The sequence below is a fragment of the Amphibalanus amphitrite genome, unplaced genomic scaffold (assembly GCF_019059575.1).
Source record: "Amphibalanus amphitrite isolate SeventyFive unplaced genomic scaffold, NRLGWU_Aamphi_draft 000511F_arrow, whole genome shotgun sequence".
Classification (NCBI taxonomy): domain Eukaryota; kingdom Metazoa; phylum Arthropoda; class Thecostraca; order Balanomorpha; family Balanidae; genus Amphibalanus; species Amphibalanus amphitrite.
This window is the reverse complement of record NW_024882005.1, coordinates 128620-149971: the sequence shown is the minus strand read 5'-3', so window position 1 is coordinate 149971 and position 21352 is coordinate 128620. Positions and strand designations below refer to the sequence as shown.

Below are 21352 nucleotides of genomic sequence, written 5' to 3'. Positions count from 1 at the left end.
AGACACTCGCCCAGTACTTTGATACACATAAGAATATCCCACCAGTGCATCTTTATTTAAGCATCACTCAAATACAGGCGTCAACACATAAAATGGCCTGATTTTAACTCATTAACGACGATAATTCCGTGGGCAAATTTCGGCAGTTTTTCTTGATGCCTGTGCTTCTACATGCACTAGAAATGCACATACGGTGTATTGAAAAATAAAAATATTTTTAGCATATATTTCTGGACTGGCAACTATAGTTGCCACTCGGCGTTGGCGTAGTCAAAAATTGCCGCTATCGTAACTTTTCATTAAACAAATACTAATCGCCGGGATGCATTGAATCTATTTATGTCCCAACTTATCCCCCACGAGCCTTAATCCAATTTCCAAACAGAAAAAAGTGGTTACGCCACTTCAATATTAATTTTTAATAAGATAATTACGTCTAAGTAGTGGAATCTACACTATGCCCTATGGTATAAGCCTGTAGCCTGTGCCCAAAGCAGCTGCAGTCCTTGGTATCCAGGAAACACAGTTCATTTATCCATCAATAAGTGTTTTCTGTACCAAAGCAGATGCTCTTTACCAGTCCTTTTTAACCATTTATCTTGACATGCATAAATAAAATCTGCTCGAAAACAATTCAACAAAGAATGCATATTATGTCATACGTAGTTCTCACCAGATCCCTATTTACTCGTACATGGTTGATGGCAGGTATACCGTCCTATCACAAAACTTTCTACCGGGTATGATACATTTGTAAAAACTCGGGGTACAAAGCAACTCGATTATTCATGCCTATTTGCGAGCACGCTGATTACAGGCCTACCGGAGCCATGGAATTGTATAGTATATTTCTGATTCCCGCATACGTACGTACTTCTGCTGTCCTTACCTAACCAGTAAATCCGTTCGCCTTCGAATGTTTTTTAGACTGTTCGGACGAGAGTCTGGACAAATTGGATCCCTTTCGTGATCACGACTCGAGCACACACTGGCGGTTGTACTTCAGAATAAGAAGGGGGATATGTTGATTGACGAGTAAAAGTGGTGTAAGTACAAGGCGACCACCACTACTTGCACTTGAACACATTCCACGTGTCATAAAAATATAGTTCAATTTCATCTAGTTTAGGACAACTGAACAGGCCCACATATTTTCTACCACCTGAATCCCCATTTCCTCGTTTCCAGCTGGCAGTGCCAGGAATCAGCACTGCCCCAAGTCAGGCGATGTCTCGCCTTTGGTTCACAATTTTCATTCAGTCCCATGAGACAACATCAGCTACGTGATCGTAACCTAAAGTTTCGTGTGCTGTTATCCTCGCACGAAACCCAAAGCACAAAGCCGCCTCCACCGTCTCATTCAGCTGAATCACCAGCATCTGCTGTGAAAGTTCAGATAGCAAGCAGCTTCATCGGAATCAATTCGGTATCACGACTGTGTCAAGGTCATAATCGGCGTCAATGGGAGCTCAGCGGAAGAGGTGGGGGAGCTTTCGTTTATGGGTCCCTGTTTGTAAACGTCATACAGCGTCTTTACGATGCTAAAAACTTAATTTGTTGATGCAAATAGGCTTAATACCTACGTGCCCCTCCAAATTGAAACACGAGCTGGTCACACGATTTAGCATCATGGCACGGTGCCTGCAGATGAGCATGCCTGAGTTTGGTTATGCATACTGCAAGTGGCGCGACTAACGAACGCTAGGAAAAACCAGCAAAGCATAGTCTTCGACATAGAAAGCGAGAGCGACTCTGGTTTATCCAGAAAGGTGATAGGTGATATCACACGCAGCAGGGTTTGAAAATTCTCGTACCTAAACTTCTCGGATTTCGGTTTGTTATAAATGCATTACTGTGCAATCGTAGGCAATCTTTATCGTATAAATGCCGTTTTAGTTCTCTTTCTTTACAAAGAAAACGAAACAAAATCGGGCAAGTCGGACTCTGTGAGCTATGAATGTCCGTAATGTTTCCTGCATCCGCCAGTGGAGGAACAGGGAAAGAGAGCGAGAGAGCGAGAGAGAGAGAGAGAGAGAGAGAGAGAGAGAGAGAGAGAGAGAGAGAGAGAGAGAGAGAGAGAGAGAGAGAGAGAGAGAGAGAGAGAGAGGAAAGAGAAAGCGAGATTGCATCCCATTCCACAAAAATATCTTCAGTAGATGATAAACATAAACAGATTTAACAATGTCGAGAATAGACCAAGAAAACAATGGATGGGGGTAGGGTTCACTATGGTAATGTATAGACATGCATGTATTTTTTAATTAATTTCTGCCTTAATTGTTAATTTATTTGCAAAAGTCCATGTAACTATGTCCCAAGGTATACACGGGGACAGTCTGGTTGAATAACATATGTTTCGTTACAGTATATCCGTAAATACAACTATTTAACTATGAACCGCTCATATTTTTGACTACGCCAACGCCGAGTGGCAACTATAGTTGCCAAGTACAAATCTAGTACAAATAACTACAAATGAGTAGAGTGCTTTCAAGTTTTGAGACACTGGTAGCCTGCCTACATCCTTTCTGGATCAAAATAAGCCGAAAATGCTCGGAAATACCGGACACTCTGGAAAAACAGCGTCGTTTTCTTCGGGACCGTCAAGCCAATATGGCGGCCGTCTCTGCAACGTCTGACTATTTCTTGATTTGTGAAGCATGTTGCGCACAGGACGTGACTAAAACCGTCTGATCATGATGAGAAGGGACTATGCTGATTAGGCATCCCACAAATGCTGTTCTGACGTCATTAACTTGCCTTCAGCAGTAGGTTTTTGTAGATGGCAACTATAGTTGCCACTCGGCGTTAATGAGTTAAATAGCAGCTCTAATCATAAATAAGGTATTACGCTAGAGACGTGTTCCCTGTGAAGGAAATTGCAAACACCAAATAAAACGATAAATTTCTATAAGAAAATGCACGCTCGTCTAAAAATGCAAGACCCTGGACAGCTCACTCAGACCCCATAGTGTCCCCAATGACCCAATATCCCACCCAGTGGACTTATTGGCCCTATCGGTCGGCCCCTGTACACATCGGACAGTCACTGTGGTCATGGGATAGTCATATGGCCATCAAATGATCCCTATAGACATGGGAAGGTCCCTGTGGATATGGGACGGCACCTGTGGACATGGAACGGCCCCTGCGGACATGGGACGTCGCCTGGGGACATGGGACCGGCGACCGCTGTCACCCGTCAGCCTCAGTTGGCGGCCGGGTCGCGGCAGTACTCGCCGTCAGCGGCGCTGGTCCAAATCCACGAGAGCGCGTCGGTGACCCTGGCGTACACGCCCGGGTATTTTTCAGCCGCGCAGCCGATGGACCGGGAGACGACGCCGACGAGCGAGTAGCGGTCGTTCTCCAGGCTGACGAGCGGGCCGCCCTGGTCTCCATTACACCAGCCCTTGCGGTTGGCGTTATCGGTGCAAATCATGCTGGAGGTGATGGTTCTTTTGTCAGCATAGGCCGACGCGCATTCAGAGTAGCTGATTATGGGGACGGTAACCTCGTGCAGCGTGTCGGGCTTGGGGCCGCCGTGCGAGGTGGTGCCGAAGCCGGTGACGATGGCGTCGGCGCCGACAAAGTCGTTGGAGGCGGTCGGCATGCAGGCGGGCGCGATCTTATTGTCGGCGGGGAAGGTGATAGCCGTGGCCAGCTTCAGCAGGGCGAAGTCGTATTGGTGCGTCCAGTCGTTGTTCGGGTGCACCTTGATCTGGGCGACGTTGAATCGGATCTCGTTGTCGTCCTGGCCGGTGAGGTGCTTGCGAAGTTGGACCTGGATATCGCTGGCCGACGATCTGGCCGTGCAGCGGGCCGACGTTAGCACGTAGAGACTGTTGATGACGGTGCCGCCGCAGAAAGTAAGATCTCGGTCTATCCTATATATAGCCGCCTGCCACGGGTACTCGTTGGCCTCGGTCTCCTCACCGCCGACGATGCGCGAGGCGCGGTTGACTTGGCCGCAGGCGCAGGCGTCGGAGGGCGGCGGCGTCTCTCCGACGGTGACGGTACACCCGAAGCCCGGCCGCACCTCCGAGGAGTCAGTGTGCCAGTGGAACGACATGCGGTCGATAGCAGCCACGTCACTCGGTCCGCTGGTGCTGCAATATCTAATGCCGTTCAGAGACAGCCAGTCACCGCCACACTTCCAAGAGTCCTCGACGTCGAACTGCGAGCACGTCACCGACAGCTGGTCGCCGGCCTGGTCGGCGTACAGCTGGTAGTAGCAGTCGATGTTGTTGCTGTAGTCGCCGTCGCCGTCGGTGATGGTGTACTTGCCACGCGCCAGCCGGCTAGTGCCGCAGCCGAGCTGTGAGCCGGCCGGCACCACGGTCGGCTCCGCCAGCGTCACCGTGCACCGGTAGCCCTTTTCGACGACGCTTTCGTCGCTGAAGAAGACGATGTCGAGACGAGATCCGCCCACGGCAGACGGCCCTCTGGTGCCGCAGTACATGACGTCGTTAACCCGCAGCCAGTCGAACTCGCACCATTGGTCACCCTCGTCCTCGTCACCCTGGTCACCCTCGTCACCCTCTAGCTCGAATGTCTCGCAGTTCATCTGGAGCTCCTTACCGGTGTCGGTGGTGAACGAATAGGCGCAGTACGCGTAGCTGTTGTAGTTGGACGGGTAGTTTGGCGACTCAATCACCGCCGACGAGCCCTCGGTGATAACGTGAGATCCGCAGCTCACCGCGCCGGAGCGCACGCTGGGAGTGCCAGTGTCGCCGAGTAGGGCCGTCTTTTTGTCATCCGACGCTGGCTTCTTCATACCATCTAAGTGCGGCTTCATACCATCAAACGTGGGCTTCTCGGCCGACAGCTTTCCGGTTTTGTACCTACCTTCCTTGTCTTGGAGTGTGCTGGGCAGCGCCAGGGCGCCGGCCAGCAGGCAGCTGAGGACCAGCAGCAGCTGACACGTCTTCATCCTGTGACCTCGGCGAGCGGCCAGGGCTGACTGGGACGACAGCACCGCGGGGCAGACCCTATTTATACTGCCTGGGCATGTCATCGCCACCACTTCAAAATGGCGCATAGATGCGTCTGTCTAAACCATCCTGGCTTCGTGTTTTGGTTATGACTGCGACGAACTGTCTACATAGGTGTGCGCTAGAAAACATCTGCAAAAAGGCATGCGCACAGTGACTCATCACATCTGTTGCCTGTGACCTAGAAACGACAAATTTATATGTAAGTGCCTATGCATCTATGTAGTGTGCACTGTGCATAGTGCTCGACCACTGGGATAGCTTGCATCCCGTCCCCCTTTTCTCTTCAACTTGTAGGATTATTTCATTCTCTTAGCAGGAAGCAGGGGCGTAGGATCCTATACAGTTGGGGGTCTATACAGTTGGGGCTGACCTCCTGGTCAGCCCCCCCAACTTGCCAGGCAGCCCCCCCAACATTATAAAATATGGACAAATTAAAGAAAGCTCAACTTGGCAAAGTTACAGTTTTGGGTAGTAGTAAAGCAGGCGTCACACTTCTTTTTGCAACCAAGGAGATGCGCTATAGGTTAGACTGTAGGGTGTAGGTTTTAGATTTTAGGTGCTAGATTTTAGGTTGTAGGTTGCAGGTTTTTGGTTGTAGGTTGTAGGTGAGTTTAGGTCAGGTTTGGTAAGGTTTGGTCCGATTAGAAAGCATCTCTGGAGTCTGGGTAAAGCGCCTCTCTGCTTTACGACTAACTACCCAATTTTGGCCTTAAAACTAACTGGGGGCTTTGAAAATGTGCATTGCAATGGAGGGAGTAAATCAAATTTATAAAATGACTTTCGAGTCATTTGAAAGAACATACTAGCAAAACAAAACCAGGAAGGTACGTACACATAAAAATCAACTGTGGTTTTAGCAAGCCTGAAATAATCAATTGGTCAGCATGTTAGGACACCAGTACAGCAGGCGTCACCAAGCAACTTCGGTTGCGGTATTTTACAAGAACGGTTATCTTTATATATTTATGTGGGTTATCTCCCCCAAGGCCATCTATAGATCTCACCTCCCGAACGTTGCCACACCGTTTTGGTAACAAGGCTAGTAAAATAGAGGTGAAATCAAGGCCGGTTAAATATCGTCAGCTGATTATGTTTATGATTATGTCAAATTTTTAAAATGATAACGTCATAATGAATAAAAATAAATTGGCATTATCTTAAAAGGATTTGGTGGAAAAAAATTGCACATTCACTAACTTTTAACTGTTTTTTTCATCTTTTTTCCAAGATATCTCTAATGTCTCGCCTTCAGAAGAAAGCCAAATCCTTTTTACGGAATTTGACGCCATCGGAGACATTATCAGCTGACGATACAGCACAAAACTTTGCCATGTTACTACTATGCGTGCGTTCGGCATCCGGATGATCAGAGAAAATTATCCGGGATCAGCGATAATTATCGGGGATTACGTTCGGTATCGCGATAACGAGACATGTTGAAGATAGGCACTCATCAATAATTTTCCGGCCGAGAATATCCAAACGATATTTTCCGGATGCCGAACGCACGCTAAAGGCCGCCCCACACCGGACCTCGCATGCGGGTTGCGAGTTTTTGGGTTTTCGGGTTTCTTCAAAATAAAATAATACAATCTAAGCTGAGTGACCCACACTACCATCTAACAAGCGAGTCTGCATGTTTTTAGCTTGCAAGCGACCTTGCATCGCATTCCAAAAGTTGATTTTGAGTCAACTTTCGATTTTCCTCGCTGCGAGGTCTGCGAGTTCCGCGAGGTTTGCGGGTTTTTCGTTGGAGTCGAATTTTGGTTCGTTGCGCTGGTATTGCGACTATATGTAAGTTTCTGAAGGTGTACCGGCTTCCCTGCATTCATGAATTTACCATAAGGTAGCGGTCTAATCACTCTATGAATTAGTATTATGCTCGCAAACTCAAAACCCGCAAACCCGCAACCCGCATGCGAGTTCCAGTGTGGGGCGGCCTTAAGGCGGCGCAGAAAGCAGAAAAACGCAACAAAACAAAGGCACGACACTTGACGGCTTCGTTTCGTTTGTTTAGGGGTGCGTGCAAGCCGGCCATGTGGGTGGAACTCGGACGGTAGGACGAACGATGAGGACAATTGTTCAGGGACGTACCCAAGATGGACGGGGTGCCCCACCCCCCTCGGGGTTTTCAGGAGGCCCCGTGGGCCGAAGGCCAAGGGGACCAAAATCACGTCGGAGGCGAAAGAAATTCAAGGGAATCCCAAAAATCACGTCAGGATATTCAGGGCCTCTGACCAGCCTGACAGCTAGGGTCCTTCTTACTTCCTGGGGCCTCCTGTGAATAACTGCTAGTGTCTGTGTCTGACCGCTAAGGCCCCTCTGACTCCTCAGTAGAGAGGAGGCCCTGCCCCTCTGTAAGAGGAGGCCCCTCTGTAGAGAGGAGGCCCCTTTAGAGAGGAGGCCCTCTGTAGAAAGGAGGCCCTCTGTAGAGAAGAGACCATCTGTAGAAAGAAGGCCCTGTGTAGAGAGGAGGCCCTCTGTAGAAAGGAGACCGCCTGAAAGCAGAAGGCCCTCTGAAGAGAGGAGGCCCGCTGTAGAGAGGAGGCCCTCTGAAGAGAGGATGCCGTCTGTAGAGAGGACTCCCTCAGTAGAGGGGAGGCCGGAGGCCCTTTGCAGAGATGAGGTCCTCTGTAGAGAGGAGGTCCCCTGTAGAGACTAGAGAGGAGGTCCTCTGAAGAAAGGGTGCCCTCTGAAAGAGATAAACCCTCAGTAGAAAGGAAGTCCTCTGTAGAGAGGAGGCCTTCTGTAGTTGATAGGCCCTGTGAAAAGAGGAGGCCCACAGTAGAGAGGTGGTCCTCTCTAGAGAGGAGGTCCCTCTGTGTTTTGATTTTTTTTTGCAAATTTGTGTACGTACAGGTAGGTCAAGTCAATACTAGACCGTGACTGTAATTACACCAACCAACCGTGTCAAATTGAATCGGAATTCATATGTGTAGGTACTGTGGAGTGTGAAGGAACTCAGGCTTGTACTACCATACTAAAAGAGTTGTAAAATTTGTGATTTGGAGCAGTGTTTTGACAAATGCTTTTGCAAATTTTCTCGGCGCTCCGCGCCTCCGATTCATACACCAATCAATAAGAAAGGTAACTGTAATAACACCAACGTCCAACCGTGTCAAATTGAATCAAAATTCCCTTAAGTGTATAGTCGACTACAGAATGATGTTCCACTCCTCAGAAGCTATCAGTTGACTGGAGCGCTAGTTGTGCCGTTTATCACGCAATTAAACGCCTGTCGATTGTGAGCATTAGGACAAAGTTATAATTTGTGAACTCACCCCGTGAACTCAGCTCCGGCTCCGGGTGAAATGTCATGGCGGCTCCGGCTCCGGCTCCGGCTCCGAGTAAAATGATCCGGCTCCGGCGGCTCCGGCTCCGGCGGCTCCGGCTCCGGCTTCTACTCAGTACATCACCTATGCGATCAATTAAATACGGGTGGAAGAAAAAAGGCGATGGGATTGGTACACGTTGCTTCTGTATTTGTATAACAAGGCTATTTTGAATACCACATTGTTTTACGCCTTGTACTGTCAAACCGAACTAGGTAAATAATTGTTTCCTCTTGAGAAAAGGAGCCGGAGTCGCCCCCTTTTTTGACGGCTCCGGCTCCGGCTCCGGCTCCGGGCTATATTGTTTCACGGCTCCGGCTCCGGCTCCGGCTCCGGGCAAAATATGCCGGCTCCGGCGGCTCCGGCTCCGGCTCCGGCTCCGGCTCCGCATCCCTGCTTCTCCCCCATCAATTTGACGTCTCCTGTGTAATTTTTAAGATTTTTCCAATTTTGTTTTAGATGTATCGATTTTAGTGATGTAACTACATGGCTTTTTCAGTCAAAAAGTGGTAAATGTTTGAAAAATCGTCAAAAATCAAGGTTTTAAGCAAATTTCAATTTAAGGACATGAATAGACGCAGCTCAACGAGTTCTTTAAAATGGCTATCTCGGATTTTCCATAAAATGCGTTTTTTACCCCTAAAAATAAAAAACTATATTCTTTTTTTTGGAAAACAGCTAATAAAATCCAAAATTTTGAGAATTTCCAAAAAAAACGGAATATATGTTATAGAGCTCTATTATAACAGTAGATGTCCAAAATTTCAACTTTCTATCTTGATTTTTGACCCCCAAATTGTAAAAATAGCTCCAACATGCATAGGGCATGGTGACGTCATAAGCGTTTTTGTAAATTAGAGGCACTTCTGAACATCGCATGTGAAAACAAATGGCACCACTAGATTCCTGGAACAAAGGTCGTCTAGCAAAGTGCATTTTTATGTCAGAAATAAAAAAATTGAAAAATTGACCTTTTTTCTTAGCCCTCATTTAGTTATGTATGGTATAAACGATTTTTATGCTTTCAATGCACACTTATCACCAGCACAGTGACTTGGGGTCACATATAACCATAACCATTGGATTCGGCGTGAAAAATAAGCCATAAAACATGTGTCGCACGCCCATGTAGCAGAAAGTGAAAACCGTGACCTTTCGTGACCTGACCTGACCTTGACCCGTACTTAGTATAACCCCTATACGCACATGGTACCTTCACTAGGTCTTTGAGGTCATGTTTGGTGAGTTTCGAGCAGCAGCTATCGATTCCGCTGTCCGTAAGCCTAATCATGCAAAACCCCAGAATTTGACCTTTGACCTGACCTTGACCTGAAAGTTGACCTCAATCTTAAAATCTTAAGAGTGCTTTGGGAAGGTCTCGTAGAGACCTTTCGAACGCCGCCTCGTGGGGCTCGATATGCCCATTGATTCTCGAGATAACAGGGGGGGGGGGGGGGTCGGATCCGACCCCCCAGGCTGTCGTGGGTACGGAAATAGCCCAGGCGGTGCCGGGTTATATCATGACGTTCGGTATGTATAGTAGCAAATGCAATAGCGATTGAAATTAACATAATTTGTAGGCATTACATATTCACAAAAGAACAAGAGATGGATCATAGGCGGTTCCAGGAAAAAGAAAGGGAGGTCGATTTCACCTCCCAATTTTGGTGCCCTGAAGCCGCCTATGAATTATCAATCTATCTTTAGTCATTATCACACATTTTTGTAACATAATAAGACATTTGTCAACCCGTTTTGATGACACACCAACAAAAAAACGATTTATTATACATTTGTGTAGTAGGTACCTAGGTACCTAAGTACCTACATACTAGGTAGGTACCTCCCAAATTAAATTACCTGTACCTAGGTAGGTATCCACCTATTATTTTCGAAAAAAAAAACTTATTTCTATGTCACATGTTAATCTCTGGCTTATTCTGCATCGATCAGCAGTAGTTGCGTCCAAATTGGTTATAAAACATGGCCGTGGTAAGTGCAGTTGCAAAAAAATCTGCACGTTGAAGTTTTTACCCCCCCCCCCCTAATTCCTTTTCGCTGGAACTTTCCTTTTTCGAGATGAAGATCACGTTGAGTGCAAGCGAATTCCGTTTGAATTGTAAAAATCAGCCGGTTAGATTTCGAGACATCAAGGGAGGTCCTAAACAGTCCCCCCTTGCCACTATTAGGGGTGGTCAGGAGCCTGCTAGGTACACTCGAGGGCAGATTGATGTTCCACCACTCCCTACCCATCGGGCTCCCATGGCCCAGCACTGGCTGCTGCCAGTGTTGCAGCTGTCCTCAGCACTGGTCAGCACTGCCTGCCAGTGCCAGTGCTGCCAGTGCTGCCACTGGCAGCAGCCAGTGCTGAGCCATGGGAGCCCGATAGGTAGGGAGTGGTGGAACATCATTCTGCCCCCGAGTGTACTATGGTCGGTCTGGTGGTGAGCCTAAGAAAGAACGGAGCTAAAGCTCCTAATGATCATTTTGCCACGAGTTTTGATCACTGGACGTGAATTCGTGTAAGAAGTCGTGAGGGAAATATTCTTCAATATATTTTATTCAGCATCAAAACGTGCATCAATGGTGGCTGCGCTTTGAATCCGTTCTTTCTGACTAATCTCTAGGTTAATTTCATTGCTTGAGACATAGACTCCCTTGAGACCAATGCTTTTTTGCATTAAATTTTCATTTTATTTGATGTCAATTTAATTTCAATGTCAAAATGAGCCTGATATGACTTGTCAGCCGGCGGCCCGAACCCTAATTGTGAACAAGCCAAAACGTTGATTATTCTTACTTTGACCTGACCTGTGCCGTCACCGGGGACCTTGAGGTCAATACAGTTAGGTTTCGTTCGAGAGTTTCTCCAGGGCTATCAGACGCCGTTTGAATTTTGACAATCGGGCCAGTCGTTTCAGAGCTAAGAGGGTGGGCTCTGTGGTGCCCCCCCCCCCCCCCACCGTCCGCACGTCAGCCGTGTTGTGGAGAATAACCCAGTAATGCGCGGGTTAACTGTGTCCCCGGTTCGCCGTCAAAGTTCAGTCCCAGTGCGCGCCACGGCGGCCTCCCGTTCGCGAACACCTGATGCGGCCAAGTGAAACACATCTGGCGAACTGTTTTCATCAGTTCTCGTTTATACAGTGGCAGCCGCTTTATCGAGCCGCTCGCATGTTTGCGTACTGAGTCGACCACAGATGTCATTCGGTTGCCCTCTATCTACGACCGGGCAGATCTGGCCGTCAGGCGTCAGCATGGCTCGAGCCCTCTCGGGGATATCGAGTCCTGCTGCTGCCACACTACCGTCGATCCCTCTCGGGAACATCGAGCCCTGCTGGCTGCTGCTGCCCACTACCGCCTGTCACTGCCACTGGCTATTGCTGGCTATTGCCATCGTGAGCAATCATCCCGAAGGTGACAGAGTGAAAAAAGGTGACAGACCGGTCATTAGCCGTTCTTTGGCCTTGAATCTGATCTTGAAGTTGGACCTGCGTGTAAAGGGTTTTCGATGCGCGGCTATAACTTTACACGGGCTACATTTTTATACCCAATTTTGATTTTTGAAAATGATGCAAAATCTTTCGTTACTTTTGTGGATTCCAGTTTTCTGATCTTGGCTTTGATCCAGTGTTACTTTTACAGGAAAAGTTGAGAGGGGGAATAAAGTTCGGGGCCGGGGCGGATCCGGGGGCATCTGAAGGGGGAAAGGCAATTGCTGCGTTTGAGACGAATTCGCCTCTGCACGCTCCAGGCTCCGCAGCGTGGCGAGCGTCCAGTGGCGCGGGAACTACCCTTCGGCCGGGGGGGGGGGGGAGCACACCTGATGCTTCCCGGAACCTAGGGACCCTAGGTTGGTTGTTGGTAGGTTGGAAAAGCCAAGGGGTGAAAAACTAGTGGCATAAAACGGGTGAAAAGACTTGACTTGGCCTTGGGGGTATACCCTAGGCTAGGGTAAGGGTACCCCCAAGGCCAAGTCAAGTCTTTTCACCCGTTTTAGGCCAGTAGTTTTTCACCCCTTGGCTTTTCCAACGAAAAGAATGAAACAATAATAGTTACAAAAAGTGAGATATTTCGTCTCAGCTGAGTCAAGGAGCTACCTTTTTGGTAACCTGGAATAGAGGTTTACCTCTGCCACACAAGCTGTCAAATCAGGTAAAGAATTAAAAAGTTTTATTCCATTCAGTTTTCTGTGACCCACAAGCGCTAATTCAGAGAGGACAAACTGCCCCGACGGTTCCTGGTCCAATGAAAAGTTGTGGGGGGAGCGCCTCCACACCACAGCCCCAGGGTTGTGGAATGTGTGGAAATGGGGGCAGAATGCCCCCACTACCCGCCCCCCCCCCCCCCCGGGGCTCCCGCGCCCATGCGAGCGGCCGAGTTTGTTGATGTTTCTAATATTCTTGCAGGATGTTTCCATGGAAAGGATGTAGCCGTAAAGGAGTGCCGCACGGTGACTATAAATAGATTGCCGCTGGGATGTAAGCTGATCGAGTGATGACGTAATCCCTACATTCGTTTGCTCTGTAGTAGAATTCCTGTTTGGAAACAAACTTTCCACCTTTTCAAACTTTTTCATATGATTCTACTCGCATCGCTATTTTGAACAAAATTCAACATCGTTTTGTATCATGAATAATATGAAGAATACCTAATACCCCTAATACCAATTTATCAACGGTTCCTTGCATTGCTAAAATATTTTTTTGCAGCGTTTTTATCAGCTGTTTAAAGTAGCGTAGCTATTATAGCGCATCTGTTTCGAAATCCTTGATCCCTTGGCTTGTTTGGGTGTGTATCAAATGTACCCAAGTACAGTCGGACCCAGAATCCAACGGGACCCAAGATTCATAAGTACCCAGGTGCCTCAGGCTATACGGAAGTACCATAGCGACGTTGGGTCCCAAGGTCCAAGGTTGCCAGAATATGATTGGCTGAGCAGGCAGACCAATCGAACGAGCTGTTAGAAACTACTGTCCCTCAGTACACTCTCTGACAGTGGGCAAGTGCGGTGAAGAGTTCGCATACCAAAGTGACCCTTCCGGAGGACCGGCGGCCGGCGCCCAGTCAGGTAACAATGGGAAGGGTCGGAGGGACGGCCCGCCGCGCCGCACGGTGACAGCTGATTCCCGGGACGCTCAAGTGTCGCCTGTCGGACGCGTCGCCTGCCTCCCCCCTCCCGCCCCGCCGAGCCGCACAAAGCAGCCGGACCCTGTCGCGGAACGAACCACCCGACCATGCTGTCATCATCGGCGGCGAACTGAACTGAATGTCTGTCTAAGTCGTGGCGCTGAGCAAGCCTGAATAACTGGTCATGCTTGCGTATTTCATGCTTCAGCCCTGCTGTGAGCCATATTTTATGATTGCGGATCTTTCGCCGGCACAGGGGGGGGGGGGGGGGTTGATGAGGGTTTTCGCGAATAACTCGCGTAAAAAGCGGCCGATCGCGACGAAACTTTCAGTACCCTCGCATTGATCAATTTTACACCTACCCTGAAAATTTCATGACCCTGACCCAAATGACCTTTGACCTGTGACCTCTTTTCCGAGACCATGTTTGGCCGGAATCGCGATTCGGCGTATGTCGGCTCGCATTAGCCGCGCGTTTGCAAGCTTTTCGTGGTTTCAAACGTTCAAACATGTGATTTGATGTTGCTCCCATACATTAGGGTGGGTGTCAAGGTCACCTGAAGGTCAGGTCAGGTCATTGACCTTTGGTGACCTCGGGTGACCTCGGTTCACCTTTTCGAGTTTTACATGTTTCTAGCCTAGTTTTTGGAGCTGAATTCGAATTTAGCAATCATTTTAACATTTACGAAGTAGTTTTGGTGCCTTCGTAACATGTTACGAAGCTGTCAGAGGCGGTTGACACGTATTACGAATACCCGTCACAACCCCTACCGGTTGACCTGACCTGACCCGACCTGGTCTAAATGCTTAAAGACATCATCTCTGATCAAAACTAACACGATATTCGTGATCGTGAAATTACAGGTATGGTAAAACGTCCCAACTTTGGTTGTCACCTGGTTATGAGTATGAGTTCCGTTGACCGTTTGTATAGATAATGCATTTAATATTCCAGTTTCGGCGGTACTACTCTATTATTTAGGTAAGCAGAAACGTATTAACGTCAGTAACGTGCTTTGGGAGTATATGATTGGATGGAGAACCGTTAAAAAAAAAACAATACTTCAGCATTTGCAAGCAAAGCTACCTAGCTCAATAAATTCACCCATTGCAAAAAAAATACTGTTTTCAATGTCTTAGTCATCTATTTACCCCAATCAGCAACAATGCATCACAATATAGCCATTTCTGGATTGTGGCAAGCAAATAAAATGGTCAAGGCTGAAACAGATTTTCCGCAGTCAGGAAATCGCATGCGACTTGCGAGAGCCTATTTAAATACATTACAATCCTTCCCGCATCAAACGCATGCGGGAGGTGCGTACGATTGATGCGAGCGTGATTTAATCAATTTGAATAGGCTCTCGCATGCGATTTCCTGACTGCGGAAAGAGTCTGTTTCAGCCTTATTAGAAACCATGCCGGTGCGTTTTGTGAATTTTACAATGCTTGTTTGTAGCGGTATATCTTATATCTGTCATTTATCCCGCGTCGTAGTCAGTATTTTCAATTGCTTCACGTGCTAAGAGAGAAAATTATCAGATGTTGAGTAAATGATTTGTTTAACAGGTTCTAGACGTGTAACAGTTGTTAAACGTCTACTGTGACGATTAACAAACTGTCTAAACGTCTAGTAGACATTACATGAAATATGTCGGCGGCACGGGATAAAATTATTAAACCGCTCGTAGGTAGAAAAATCTTTTAAACGTCTCGCCTATCGGCTCGACGTTTAAAAGATTTGTTGAAGGGGAGAGTGGGGCAAAGCGGCCACCCTAACGCTTCTCACGATGCCACGCTTGATTTTTAAACTTGGAAAGATCGGTGGTCACGCTTTTGCGAGGCTTATATCTCAGCAACCACTTGACCGATTTACATGCGGTAATTAGTAAAGAAGCTTCATTCCTTCTATCAAGTATTGGATTATTCCTGATGAATGTGGGTGACCCCTTATGCACGTGCTACTTGCAAAACGAAGAGGTGTCAGTTTTGTAACAATTGCAATATCGGGCCGATTGCGCTGAAAGTTGGCATGTACAGGGTGTCCCATAAGATCGTTCTCACCTAAATTTTACTTTTAGGCGTACTCTTGTTTTACAACACGTTCAGCGTAACTCGCAAACTAACCCGCGCCCCACTGGGGTGGGGGGCTATTCAATATTCATAGCCCCCTGTCGTTTTTCTACTGCAATAACTTCTAAACCGCTTGATGTATCGCCGCCACACTTTCAGTACCTTCGGCTGCATCAATTTGACATCTTGTGTCAAAATTTGAACTTCGTATCCATCATAGGTCGGCCGGAAATGACGTCAGAGTGACGTCATGTTCAGCCGATTTCGACGCAAAACATTGAACCACGGGAATCGGTCCCAAGAGCTCAGTTTTTGAGCTAGATCCAATTTCTTTGCATGAGAGGACTCCGAATGGACTGCGCTATCAAACTGCCATCTCGAATTTTCAAAATTTTGAAAATTTTGAAAATTTTTATATTTAAATTCAAAATTTGTATTTTTATCTTTTTCAAAAACTTTTGACTTTTCGAAAAAAAAAACGGAATACATATGATATAAAAACGGAATACATGCTTATGACTTACCTACTCTATGCTTTAGGCTGAAAAAACGGAGCGCTGAGGACACCAGTAAGGTCATGTGGACTAATTCATGATCGAGATGAAACACTCGCCTAAATCCCAAAACGGTCTCATAAGCGCGAAAGACAGTGCCTCCTTTTCGCCCCTCTTGGTTCCTGTTCAAAAGGCCAGGGCCACGGTATTGTGGGGTTATAGGCGCCCAAGTGCTAACTAAAGTTGCACGAGGTACCCCAAAACTGTGTTTTTTTACGAAGACTGGTTCACCAGAAGATCTAGGGATCTAAGAGAAGCTTCTTAAAAAGCTCATATCTTTTTCTGCAATTATCGCTGACGAAGCTTCAGGAGCGAAATATTCGATAACTTTAGATATAACTTTTTGGCTCCTATTTCTGATTTATATTATGAGGTTACTGGTTATTCTTATATTATTATTATGATCTAAGAGAAGTCTCTACTTTCCAGCTTAACTCGAACCGCCAGTATTGACTCAGTTTTGGAAGGGAAAATGGCATCAGGGAGATCGGTCGGTCGGTGATACATTAAAGCATTGAGGCAATGATGATGACTACACGTTGACGCTTTGATTTAAACATAAATTAATAGAGACTGATGCTATTCATGTCAATACCTTAATTGGTTTGACCTTGGTACGGCTACCTACCGTCAACCCCTACAATCTACATCGTAGCAGGGCCTCGTCTAACATGCTAACTGGGGGGCGGGGGCAAACCCCCGCAGTCACCGGCCTGCCCCCCCCCCCCCAGTCAGGGTAAAAATGTCACTACCGGGGGGGGGGGGCGGCAAAAGCGAAAAGGCAAACGAATTTTTACTCCAAGGCGTCGATGCGCATAAAAACAAATGCGTAAACGAAACATGGATGCAATGTGAGCATATTGATATACCCGATTAGTACCTCTCACTGTTTTCACGTGTTTAGGTATCTTGTTTACCTGATAGCATTGTTTTTTTTCTTGGCTCACTGCTCAGCAATACGTTACATTTCGGGTTTTCAGGCGACCTAACTCCGTGTCCCGCATATTATCTTTCACGTATTCTCCTGTTGTTTCTGTCCACGGGGCGTCAATCTATTGCTTCTACCCATCGTCGGCCTCACTACGCGACGTCGAACTTCTAGCTGAACGGTCACCGGTGTGCGGCAAGAGTAGCTCCTAATCGTAATGAAGCAGGCTCCCATTCTGGGTGATCGTAAGTTCAGCTTGGTGGTCTGTCTCTGGGGACAGGAAAGACTATAGGGTGTTCACTAAAAATTGACACAAACTTTGAATGACTGCACATCAAAAGTGAAGCAAGCTATTACGATGCAACTTAGCATGGAGATAAAAGGGACATTTTTGTATCATACCGAACATAAAATTTCATGGGTGTAATGAATACAGTCGCGTTGGAGGTCGTTTTAAATAAGGACCACCGAAAGCCAATTGGCACGCTTTCCCAAAATAGTACGTCAATGGGAGAGTCTGGCACGTACAAATACCTAATGAAAGCTTAAAATGTCGAAATTAGTTACATACCGTATGGTGGGACGAAAGTTCTAGTGGGTGTGGGAGTCAGAAAATCTGAAGTGGTGCAAATGTGAAGATACTGACCAAAGGAAAGGTCGGGGCCCCGAAAATGCACGTGGAGGGGCTTTTTGGCACCTCACGATGCAATGCTGCCGATCAGTAAGGTATTAATTGTGCCTAAGCGAAGAACATATATCACACCTGAGGCTAGGATGAGTTACAACCGGCGTAAATGATTTCTCGAAGGGACTGGGAACAACATCAGGCAAGAGAAGTAAATAAACAATGGTCAAGAAAGGGTCACAAATTGCAGAAAAAGACCGATCTATTTAACCTTCGCCCTGGTGGGGGGGGGGGGGGGCCATTTTGGCCCCCCCCTGTGGTTTTTCAGCGATAACTCAGAAACCACTTGAGTTAGCGCCCTGAAACTTTGTATAGCTGTTTATTCAACATTTTTACATCATGTCCTTTTTTGGGGGGTTCGGGTCAGGTCAGGTCAGGTCACAAGGTCACCAAAACTGACACCACCTCTAAAAAAGTTCAAAGCTCTCTCAAAGGCACAGCTTTTATCCGATCGATGTAAAATTTACAGTACTTGAAGATGTCACCCAGCTCTACAAAATGGCTATCTCGGATTTTTTATAAATGTGACCTAAGGTCAGGTCAGGTCATCGCTGCTCCCCATTATAAGTCAATGGGAGAATCGAAAAGTAGTTGTTTTTCAGCTAAATCGGGCGTGATTGTTCCTATATTTCGTTATTGAAGTGTCTTGGGTCAGCAAATCACAGCCCATGTGAAACCATTTGCTTGTGACCTCGCTGAGGTCACGCTAGGTCATCTCCCTGGTCACCAGAGGTCACCAGCGGTTTTTCTGCACTTACTTGTTATTGAATAGAGATAGAGACTCCGTTCGACGTTTATCGTGTTTGTCTCGTCAATGCGGATCGAATGATATGCAGCATGACCTATTTCGGTAAGGTCATGACCTTGACCTGAGGTCAAATTTTCAAAATGACCTTTCGAGGTCAAACTATATATCATTCGACGCGTCTCGACGAGCCAAGCACGATGGTGCATGAATCGTTTCTCTATTTTCTCGTGAATGCATGCTATAGTTAAAAACATTTTCAAAGAAATTTGCCAAGTTGACCTTGCATGACCTCTGTAGGCCAAACCGTTGAGCTGAGGTCAAATCTGACGAACCTTGGCGAAAGAGCTTGAAAAGAGCTATCGATTGCTTTTTTCCGCGGCTCTCTAGCTCTTCTAGTTTCCGAGCTACAGCGGAATATGTCCGGCAACACCGAAAACACTGAAATTTGACCTATGATGACCTCTAGCGACCTCAATATTGACCTTAGCGAAAAAATGACCGAAATACTTTCGAACGTACTTGTTATGGGCTTTCGTTTGCTTTTTTCCGCGTCTTCCTAGCCCTCTTCGTTTTCGAGTTAGACGGGGGGGTCATTTTGGCCCCCCCCCACCAGGGCGAAGGTGGCTCAGACCCACACCAGGGCGCGGGTTAAGGAAGAAAAATCATGTTTTTGCCAAAGGGCGACAATTAACTAGACAATGGAGTGTTCTGTAGTGATGTTATCAATGATACAAGAGCTAACGTCCATTTAGCATCCAAGCTAACGCTGGATGCCGTGGTACGTGTGTTATTTCAGAGCATATCATCAGTTCGACTTTATTCCTCCAGGCCGGTCCTTAACAATATGATACTTTCTGAGTCAAGTGTATTATTTAGCACTAGAGGTTCATGCAGAACAACATATGTAACCAGAAGGTAATCTTCTGGTCCGACCTCGCGCCAGCACACTAATCAAGGGGCGCCTAGGGGGCTCCGGCCGATGTAAAAATTGCATGATTTAAACAAGGCCCGATAAGCCATTTGCCACGACTGAAATTAACAAATGAGTATCTAATGTGATTTGCCGAAGGCTATTACGTATATTGGTGTCTTTAAATTTGATACAAAATATTAACTGGCTGCTCATTACCGCCATGAATTGGCCAAATTCACGGTCCACTGGTGCCAGACCTTGTGAAAACACTTACAAGAAAATGTCCAAAAAATGACCTACGGGAATCAGGCAAATCTGTTAACGCTCTACGGTTTGCAGCAGATGCAATGTGCATTACAACAATGCCTCGTTTGTTTAAATCGGTACATTTTTACCGAAGATACAGCCTGCTAAACTTTGTCTCAATTTTTAGTGAACACCCTGTAGTGTGGGCTACCAGAGGTCAACGTGGGTCCAGAAGCTGGCATTGGCCATCAGAGCTCGGCACCTGACGCTCATAAGCCAGCGGGGCCCATTAGAACCGATCAAGGCCATATATACAGGGTGTCCCAGAATTACCCGAACATTGTTAATTAGCGTATAAAATAAGGCAAACATGATTGCGCTTTTTTCTTTTTACCGTCCTATATAGTCAACTAGGGTGGCTGTCAAATAGCACATGCAATAGATACGCTTGTTACAAGATCAGCCGACAATGATGGAAAATGCCAGCCATTGCTGGTCTCAGTTGTTTTACGGGTATCCCGGAACTGGGTGTAGGCCTGTTTTCTTTGACCTCTTGCCGGAGGATATTACGATCAAAGATAAACTTGACATCAAAGTGTTCCCAGGCCATAAGGTATTATCCCCCAAAACAAAAATTTCTGCCTACACCACTTTTGCTGCGTTTTTTACATCTGGAGTGGAGAAGCTCCATGTCTGAACATGGCGCGACCTTTGGCTTCCAACAGATTTGGTTTCCAAAACAAACCCGTTCATGGCCACTTGGTTCACGGCATCCAGTTTTTGTACTGGTAGAGTATTACCGCAGTAGTACTCTGTGCTAACGGTTGTCTTTGGGCCATCATATCAAGCCCAATGAGTGCACGGTGGCTCAAAATGTCTCACAATATGATTTTCGACGGGTGCCTGGCCGTCTCTGCTGTTGGGGCGTTGTAGTCATCTGACGTCCACACACGCCTTTTTCGGGCGGTTCGAATGACATAATACCTTCGTTAGACCACAAAGTGTGCTTCAATATACTGTTTTGTTGTATATGATATGTTTTTGGGATGAATTGTAGTGATTTGCGCTGCTTTTCCCGTAGTTTTCGCATATTTTTCTGGCGAAGGACCCCAACTTCCAAAATTTTGTCGAAGATAGTGGTGCAAGGTAGGCTGATGTTTTGTAGATAATCCTGATCATAGACCTCTGTACAGAGGTCTATGTCCTGATCTATTGCTTAACTAGTTTTTAGCTAGATCGGTGACGTTTGTTGTCTATGACAAGCAACCACCTGTTTGACAACTGGTGCATGGCCCTTTTTGGCCGAGCCCAAGCCTTGTCAATCAGGTTTAGGTATCTCTTGCTCTCTCTCGCTTCGTTAGCTGATATAATTGCGCTTTGCTCAATCCCAACTGCTTGCAGATGAGCTGCTGAAGCTCTCCAGCAAAAACCATGCCGAAAGTCCGTTTACAAAGTTGAGAACGGGAGTTGATTCACCATGGTTGCCTGTTAGTGGCTTAAGCTGAAAACGGAAAAGGACTACTCTTACTTGACTCTGGATAATAGTGGAAGCCGGGGGAAGCCCGGGCGCGGGGGAAGCCCGGCCACCCCGTTTCTGGCTAAATTATTCACAATAAAATGCTCAACTGTTTGTCCTTTCAGTGTGGCAGCTAAGGTAACGCCAGTAAAAAAGTTAAGGCTAACAAAAATTGCATATTGTTAAAGTTATGGAGCAGAAATGATATTTTAAGGGTTTTTAGCTAAAAAGTGAGA

The 21352-nt window shown here is 46.8% G+C and overlaps 1 protein-coding gene across 1 annotated transcript; it reads right to left on the bottom strand.

The window, feature by feature from the left end:
* Positions 1-2822: 2822 nt before the first annotated feature.
* Positions 2823-5080, bottom strand: LOC122393000 (coagulation factor X-like). Its single transcript, XM_043388459.1, has one exon. It carries the CDS (start codon positions 5036-5038, stop codon positions 3209-3211), a length of 1830 nt encoding a protein of 609 aa, XP_043244394.1. The 5' UTR covers positions 5039-5080; the 3' UTR covers positions 2823-3208.
* Between the last annotated feature and the right edge of the window lie 16272 nt (positions 5081-21352).

What these genes read in the sequence shown, in the direction of transcription:
- LOC122393000 (XM_043388459.1), bottom strand. Translation starts at nt 5,038, where the DNA reads ATGCGCCATTTTGAAGTGGTGGCGATGACATGCCCAGGCAGTATAAAT.